Raw genomic sequence first — 9,214 nt, 5'->3', positions numbered from 1 at the left:
GCCGCCTCCAGCATGGCAAAGGCTACTGCCTCCAGGACTATGATGCAGAGGTGGCCACCCTGTGCTGGGTCACCCAGAGCACTCTGCTACCTTAGCACGCGACAGAAGGCACAGGGGAGAGGAAAGCGAGGCCCTTCTGTGGAGCCTTTGCGCACTCACCGTCTGCAGAAGGCAGATGTTCTCGCGAAGGGATCCGATACAGCCACAGAAGGTGAGGAGGAACATAAGGACACCCACCACGATCAGCAGGATGGCGGGGTCCACCGCCAGACAAGCCAAGGCTGCTTCTGGGAGAGAGGCTGACCCTCAGCTGGAGCCCAGTGCCCTCCAAGGGGGCTCCCAGGAATGGATGGGACGGGAGGGGTGTACCCGCACTGTTCTTCCTGCACTAGGGGAGTCTCCTTGCCTGGTGATGATTATGAGAAAGCAAGACCTTCCCCAGGGAAGAACAGAAAGCGTGTAGAGAAGTCGTGGCGTGTAACTGCAGGAACTGGGGAGCAGGCTCCGGGTGGGATGGCGGGGAGCGGGGTGGGGGCGGCACTGCCGCTCCAGAGATGAATTGGAATGACACTGGGCTCATGCCTGGGTGGATTCCTAGAGACTCCGCAGAGGAATCCAGCTTGAGTCATTTCAGGGTAAACTAGCTAGGGAGGGCAAAGTCCTTGACTGCTCTCTGCTTCCACAGGCTCAGCTTCTCTCCAGGACTTAGGCTCACGGGTAGGCAGACCTTGGGAGAGGGATGGGGACTCAGGAATGCCCAAATGAACCGCCAGTCTGACATGACCCAGGGCCAGGGTAGAAGCAAACAGAGCACAGGGAGAGTGTGAGAGGCAGAGGGAGACCTGGAACCCACCTGCGTGCTTCATCAGCCTGGCATAGACACCCACAGCCACCATGACCATGGAAATGACCTGTGGGAAGAGGCAAGGAGTCAGATTGAGACTGGGATTGAGAGAGCTCTGGACACAATGAAAATCCTGCTAGGAGGGCAGGGAGGACAGCTCTCCCGGGGTCAACATCCCTACCTGCCTGCCCCCAGTGACCATGCGAATGCCGCTTTACCTCCGTGAGAAATCCCCAGTACCAGCTCCTTCATTTTCTGTGACACCACTATCTCGTGAGACAGAGTGTCCCCATTTCACAGGTGCAGAAATTAAGATAGTACAAGTTTCATATAGAATGGAACAGTAATTAGAAACACAAGCTTCCAGACAGGCTTGGGGGTATAACTCAGCACAAGGCCTGGGTTCAATCACAAGCATTAGAACTTCACACAGATGCATGCGTGCGCACACACACGCAATTGAAACAAAGCATGGCCTTCTGAGAGATTCAGATATTTAACCCTATTTAGGACAAATTTCTGAGTCTCAGTTGATTCCTGCATGTGAAGCTGGAATTAAGGACAAAGAGCCAGGTGGGATGGTTTATGGCAGTCAATCTCAGCATTTAGAAGGCTGAAATGGAGAATTAAGAGTTCGAGGTCAGCCTGTGCTCCAGTGCAAGAGCCTGCCTCAAAGGAAAAAAAAAAATTATTTTTATTTGTGTCTGTGTGGATGCGCACTGAAGCCAGAAGATGGCGTAGGTGATCCTTGGATCCCTCGGTACTAGAATTACAGGTGTCTGTGAAATGCTGACTGTGGGTGTTCTCTGAGTTATAGCAATCAGCATTCTTAACCACCGAGCCATCGCTCTAGCCAAAACTTTAAAAATGAATACTCATACTTCTTTTTTTTGTTTGGTTTTTCTCTCACCACCCCCAGGAAAGGTTTCTCGGTGTAGCCCTGGCTGTAATGGTGCTTGTTCTGTAGACCAGACTGTCCTCAAACTTAGAGATCTGCTTGCCTGCCTCCCAAGTGCTGGGATTAAAGGTATGAGCCACTATGCCCCATTGAACTTGTATTTCTTATATCTTAAAAAATGTTGTAGGGGCTGGAGAAATATCTCAGTGGTTAAGAGCACTTGCTCTTGCAGAGGACCTGGGTTAAGTTCCTAGCACCCACACAGCGGCTCATAAACACCTGTAACCCCCAGTTTCAGGCAATCTGGTCCCTTTCTCTGGCTTCTGAGGGCAACTTTCATACATGCAGGCAAAATGCTCATACACATAAATAAAAATAAGCTAATTTCAATGGTTGCATTCATTTCTTCATTTGCGTATGTATGGGCTCATGCCACACCGTACACACGGTCAGAAGACAGCCTGCAGGAGCTGATTCTTTCCTTCCAGGGAACAAACTCGGGTTGTCAGGCTTGGCACTGAGCTATACCCGCGGACTCATGCTGTCAGTCCAGAAAAAAATATTTTTGTAAGAGTTAAATAAAATAATGTTGGGAAACACAATTTCCCAACACCTAACACAATTTCCGACATTAAATATCCATCACCAGTGTGATCACACAGGGATGTGCGATTCTGAATTCTAACCCACCTGCATCAAAAGGCAGGGCTTCCAGGCAGATAGATGTGGGCTTTAGCTGTCCAACTCCCTTGGAAGCCAAGGATAAAATGCACATGGACACAAAAGGCAGGAGTGTGTGTGATTCCTGGCACTACCACGGAAAGGAACCTTTATAGACTCCGGTGCCAGCGCGGAAGAATACAACCTAGGCCTGACAAATGTCACGGCTCCTCCCTGTGAGAGCAAACCCATTAAAGGTCCCCAGAGGCTTTTAATCCCTGGACCTCCAAGAGCGCTCTGTAGCCCCAGCTCCCTGCTCAGCTTCAAGCCTGGTTTCCAGGCTGCTGCTAAGCAGCAGCTGACTGTCACCATGGCAATAGATGAGGCCAAGCTCTGGCAGAGAGAGTTCTTAGTAGCAGGGACTTGACCAACTCGGTAAGGAAGGGCATGGCAGTTAGACCCCCACATCCTGCAAGACAAGAATCAGCTGGAAAGGGCCATTTGGAGGGGTCTTCCATGAAAGAAGGGAGCTGGGCCCCAGGACAGGTAATAGGGTCAAACTAGTCCTCTGTGAAAAAGGTATGTTTTCATGTGGCACTTATTTCTGAAAATTCTTTATTATTTAGTGAGTTAATGGCTAATCCTGGATTAAAAGTAAGTCTCCGGAACGCTTTTTTTTTTTTTTTTTTTTTTTTTTTTTTTTTTGTGAATCCACAGCCCTTTCTCCTTGCTCCTTCATCTGGCCCTTCCTCTAACTCAGGGCCAGCATTATCAACTGGTCTCCAAATTTGTGTTTGTGCATCCACAACCCTGTCGACACACACACACACACACACACACTGACACACACACACAACTGAAATCTGGCCCTTCCTTAGACTTGGCTCCATATATTATCAGCCTTCATATTCTGCCCAGAACAAACAGGACAGCTTACAGAGCCGAATGTGGGGCTGGAGGGGCCAGCTGACTCTTCCTGTAGCATGGCTAGGCTTAGGAAAACCATAAGTCAGTTGCCTCCAGGTATGGAAGGGTCCTTTGACAGTACGAGTAAATGTCTCTGTCCCTTAAAACTAACCACACCTGGGCCAGCAGATGGCTCAACAGGCAGAGACACTTGCTGCCGTACCTGGAACCTACTCCACAAAACTAACCCCTGCCCTACACACACACACACACACACACACACACACACACACACACACACACGTGTCTTTAGTTGATGTGGGAGTGTCATATATCAATCTGTTGATTTCATTGGTTAAGGAATAAAGAAACTGCCTAGGCCCCTTGATAGGCCAACCCTTAGGTGGGTGGAGTGAACAGAACAGAAGGCTGGGAAAAAGAAGCTGAGTCAGTGAGTCGCCATGATTCTCCTACTCCAGGCAGATGCATGTTAAGATCATTCCTGGTAAGCCAGCTTCTGGGCTACACAGATTAATAAAAATGGGTTAGATTAATATGTAAGAGCTAACCAATAAGAGGCTAAAACTATTTGGGCCAGGCAATGATTAAAAAAATATAGTTTCCGTGTAATTATTTCGGGTATAAAGCTAGCCGTGCGGGTGGCCGGGTGCTGGGGACGCAGCCCCGCCACTCTTATTTCAACATTTAGTTAGGATTTCTATTGCTGGGATAAAACATGACAGCCAAAGAACAAGAAAGGGTTTATTAGGCTTACACTTCAGCACTGTTGCTCATCACTGAGGGAAGTCAGAACAGGTAACTCAAAACAGGGCAAGATCTGGAGGCAGGAGCTGATGCAGAGGCCACCGAGGGGAGCTGCTTGCTGACTTTCTTCCCCTGGCCCGCTCAGCCCACCTTCTAATAGAACCCAGGACCACCTGCCCAGGGATGGCACCACCCACCATGGGTTGGGTCCTCCCTCAATGGTCACTAAATGGGAAAACACCTTCCAGCGGGATCTCATCGAGGCATTTCCTCAGTTGAGGCCCCTTTTCTCTAATGACTCTAGCTTGTGTCAAGTTGATGCACACAGCTAGCCAGTATAGCATGCAATTCCCTCGTCGCTACATATAACTGCAGTTCTGAGTCCCATTTTACTATGGACTGAATTAAAAACAAGTATCTATTCCGTGTTTCTGTTGCTCCCAGTCTCCTCGCATGCTAAAATGTTCTAGACTGGATAACTTTGTACAGGGATCAAATCAGCAGGCATGATGGTGCACAGCTCTAATCCCAGTGGTCTGGAGGGGGAACCGGGAGACTCAGAAGTTCAAGGCCTCGGGGGCTGGAGAGATGGCTCAGAGGTTAAGAGCACTGACTGCTCTTCCAGAGGTCCTGAGTTCAATTCCCAGCAACCACATGGTGGCTCACAACCATCTGTAATGAGATCTGGTGCCCTCTTCTGGCATGCGGGCATACATGGAGGCCGAACACTGTGTACATAATAAATAAATAAATCTTAAAAAAAGAAGTTCAAGGCCAGCCTTGACTATGAAATTTGGAAGCCAGAATAGGCTACATGAGACCTTATTTCAACAAGAGAGAGGGTAGAGGAGGAACAGAAGAGAGGGAGGAGAGAGGCAACATATCATAGGACAACTTAATTCTCTCCATGAGCCTGTAATTACAACAGTAGCTCTGTCTACTAGAGTAAGTAGAATAGCATCCCCCAAAGACAATAATGTCCTAATTCTATGAATCTATGAACATATTATCTTACACGGCCAAAGAGACATTTTGCAAATGTGATTTAAGATTTAGAGACAGAGATTACCCCCCAGGGCCCAACAAGCAGACCTTATCAGAAGGAAGGAAGAGGGTCAGGAAGAGAGGGAGGTAGAGTAGTGGAGGTACCATGGACCGCATCGCTCCAACCATGGATGCGGTGCCATGGATGTAGGCAGCCTCGGATGCTGGAGCAGGAAGCACAGGAAGGAGCATGGCACTGCTGACACTTGATGACAGCCCAAGGAAGCTGGTTTTGGATTTTGGACCTCTAGAAACGTGAGAGATCAAATTTATTTTAATCATTAAGTTTGGGGAGACAGGATGCAATACACTGTTCAAATCCAACCAATCAGCTGCTAGTATAAGGTACTGTGAGGACCTACAATCTGTGTGTTATCCCGGAGAGAAAACAAGAGCATCTATAACTTAGAGTGATGGCTTTCAACTCCACCTGCCATAGAGTCACCTGAGCACCTGGGAGTGGAGGAGGTACCTCAACTCTTAATGCCCCCACCACCCTGCAAACCAAATAGTTTATAATCTCTGGCAAGGAGGCCCAGGCAAGCATAGTTCTGGAAGAGTTCCAGGTGATCACACAGGGCAGCCAAAGGACTTTGAAGTCTAAAGTACAGCCAACCAGGAATGTAAAGTTGGAGCTAGGTTACGTTAAAATCAAGACTGAGGCTTGACTATTATTAGTAGCTCATGTGATCAGTAAGGATGCCCTTCCTCGGAGCTCTCCAGACCTGCATCTCACCGCTTTATCTCCCACACTTTTGTTCTTGCCCTCACTTCCCTCCCCGGATCCCTCAAAGCTGCTGCCATGGCAAGGTGAGTGTTGCTGATATTAACAGCATCAAATTTCAAAGCTGAACAGAACTTCAGAACCGGACCCTTACACTCACCCCTAAATACAGAGGAAGCTAACGAGCAGAAGGGACATTTGGTCAAGTGTATACGGATGCTGTGGCGCCGTCTGAACCCAGTGCAATTTCCTACCTCATTCTAGTAATCTTTCTAAGGTATCAGTCTTTGCTACAAAATCTCCATAATAATGACTTCCTTTCACGAGGACAGAGATAAAGTCACCGCTCTTCTTAGAGTGGATTTTCAGAGAATGGACAGAATGAAGCCTGGTTAGAAACTTTTAAAAGCTAGGTACCATTTTCAAAATAGCTGAGTCTAGCTTTTACCCAAATTTATATTCCTGAAGAGCTGCCAGTCAAATGATATAAAATAATTTGTATGCACCAATGCACATATATATATATATATATACAGTGAGTTATCACCTTGGAATGAAAATGGTCATCCCCTGGGCTTCAGTGAGGAAGGGCTAGTTTAGGACCAGAGCAGAAAGAAATGTATTACGAAGAACATGGAACAGGTTGGGGCAGAAAGTGAGAAAGTATTCAGCCATAAAACTGGGGCATGGGAGATGGCTCCGTGGGTAAGAGGATTTGTCATGCAAGCATGAGGACCTGGGTTCAGATCCCAGCACCACGTAAAAGCTGGGTATGGCTAAGAGTGCCTGTAACCCCAACACTGGAGAGCCCATAACTGGAGAACTTGTTGATCTGCCAGCTGTGTCGAAGTGGAGAGTTTCACATTCAATGAAAGGCCCTGTATCAGAGAAACTGGCAGAGAACGGTAGAGGGAATCAGTGTCTTCCTTTGGCCTCCACATGGACACTCACACACAGACACACGCACGCACGCACACACACCACAGTAAAAATTCACTTATTGGTGAGACACAGGCACCAAGTGAATGAGCCACCAAAGGCCAGAGCTAGAAAAACTTAAGCATCAAAATAAATAAGAATGGGGGCTGAAGAGAGGACCCAGGCTTGGTTCCCAGTAACCACTCTGGGTGACTCACAACTGCCTGGAACTTCAGTTCCAGGGGATCTGAAACCTCCTCTGTTCTCTTCAGACATTTACCCTCACATGCACATACCTACACACAGCCATACACACATGCACATAATATACAGGTAATTTAAAAATAAAAACTAATTGTATTATGATCCATAGTATAAAACGGATTATTTTGCATCTTTACTGACACAAATAAAGGACTTAGTAAATAGACAATAGCTAATAAACGTAGGTATCAAAGAGGTAGAACACAGCTCCTTGCTGCTAAGTGTGCACCGGGCATGGTCTTTCCCCAAAGACCACAGCACAGAAGAGGAACAAACAATTACACACCATGGAAACCGACCCACAGCACCCCAGGCTCTCCATCAAGGTCAGCGGTAAGAGGGGTGATGGTGACGAATCACTGAGATAATACAGAGTGAGGAAAACGTTACTTTACCACTGTGGTCTTCCCCTCAAAACCCACAACCCCACGAACACCATGAGCAAGATATCGGGCAGTTCTACAAAAGAGATGTCTACAAAATGCTACAAAAGACCCTTAGCAACCTTCAAGGCTCTCAAAAACAAGTTTGGGAAACGTCACAGCCAAGAGGAAGAAAACATGGCAACCAAATGTGATGCAGTATCCTGGAGGAGAGAAGTAAGGAGACTAAGGGAGGCTGATTGAAGTCCAGAGCAGGACAGCATCGGTGCAACAGACACGGCATGCTGACGTCAGCATGGAAAAGCTGCTCTTAAAAAGCCTTTTTAAATAAGGGCTGGTGAAAGGGGTCAGTGAGGAAAGGAGCTTGCCAACAAGCCTAGGACCTGAGTTCAAGTCCTGGGACCCACATGGTGGCACACACTAATCCAATACTTGGGAGGCAGAGGCAGGTGGATCGCTGTGAATTTGAGGCTAGCCTGGTCTATGGAGTGAGTTCCAGGACAGGCTCCAAGCTACACGTGGAAACCTGTCTTGAAAAGCCAAAAAAAAAAAAAAAAAAAAAAACCCAAAACAAAAAAAAAAAAAAAACTACCTTAAATTTTTTAAACTTAGGTTTTTGGGGTAGCATCTTCTATTGAAATTTTTTTCATATATATATTGGTTTTTTTCGAGACAGGGTTTCTCTATGGCTTTGGAGCCTGTCCTGGAACTAGCGCTTGTAGACCAGGCTGGCCTCAAACTCCCAGAGATCCGCCTGCCTCTGCCTCCCAAGTGCTGGGATTAAAGGCGTGTGCCACTACCGCCAGGCCAAATATAACGTATTTTGATCATGTTTTTCCTCTCCCCAAATTCCTCCCACCCAACTTTATGTTCTCTCTCCCCCCATTTCAAAATGACAACAACAACAAAAAAAAACCCTAGAAAAACAAGAAACTCAAGAAACAACAACCCCCCCCCCACAAAACCAAAAGTCAAAACAAGCAAAAGACCAACAAGCAAAAACAAAACATCCCTAAAACCAGCACTGGATTAGTTTTGTGTTGGTCAACTGCACCTAGGCACGGGGCCTGTTCTGAAGTGTGGTTCATATACTCGGTGAGATTCCACTGGAGAAAACTGGTTTCCCTTTACCAGTGGGTATCAGTTGCAGATAATTTTCCTGTTAGGGGAGGGACCCAATATCCACTTCGCCCTCTTCGTGCCAGGACCACATATGATTTGAACCTGTACAGGTCTTATGCATGCTGCCAGTCTCTGGGAGTTCACAGATACGGGCCCTGCTGTGTCCTGAAGACACTGTTTCCTAGGACTCCTCTGTTAGCGCTGGTTCTTACAGTCCTTCTGCCTCCTCTTTTGCGTCTTGGGGGGAGGACAGCATCCCATTTAGAACCCGGTGCTTCCGTCCCTCACTCTCTGCACATGGTCCAGTTGTGGTCTCTGTGTTAATCCCCATCGACAGCCAGAAGAAGTGTCACTGATGTGGGCTGAGGTACTGATCTGCACCCCAAGCCAGTGTCATCACAGGGGGTCCCTAGGAAAAGCTGGAGACAGGCTAGGAGGCAAGCTGGGGTAACATTTTAAAACAGGATCTTGCTGCAACGCTTGCCTCAAACTCACTATGAACTACTGTTACTGCCCATGCCCCCTCCACTCCTTCCCTAGTGTCCCAAGTGCTAAGAGTACAGGCATCTGCTACCACACCTGGTAAATTACATATTTTTTTTTTTTTTTGGTTTTTCGAGACAGGGTTTCTCTGTGGTTTTGGAGCCTGTCCTGGAACTAGCTCTGTAGACCAGGCTGGTCTCGAA

At 47.5% G+C, this 9,214-nt stretch overlaps 1 protein-coding gene across 2 annotated transcripts in view; it reads right to left on the bottom strand.

Annotated features, from left to right (window-relative positions):
• The window catches only part of Tspan33 (tetraspanin 33), a 25,508-nt gene that overhangs the window by 7,725 nt on the left and 8,569 nt on the right, over positions 1–9,214 (bottom strand). The window contains exons 2-3 of one of the 2 annotated variants that reach the window (XM_005365758.3): positions 854–911; positions 160–287 (exon numbers count right to left, since the gene is read on the bottom strand). In XM_005365758.3, coding sequence (XP_005365815.1) covers positions 160–287; positions 854–911 — 186 coding nt within the window. The remainder of the gene's footprint in view (positions 1–159; positions 288–853; positions 912–9,214) is intronic. The other variant, XM_005365759.3, reaches the window with a different exon arrangement.

The sequence above is a fragment of the Microtus ochrogaster genome, unplaced genomic scaffold (genome assembly GCF_000317375.1).
Source record: "Microtus ochrogaster isolate Prairie Vole_2 unplaced genomic scaffold, MicOch1.0 UNK4, whole genome shotgun sequence".
In the NCBI taxonomy this organism is placed as follows: domain Eukaryota; kingdom Metazoa; phylum Chordata; class Mammalia; order Rodentia; family Cricetidae; genus Microtus; species Microtus ochrogaster.
Note: the sequence above shows the minus strand (reverse complement) of the source record. Positions and strands in the feature narration are given on the sequence as shown.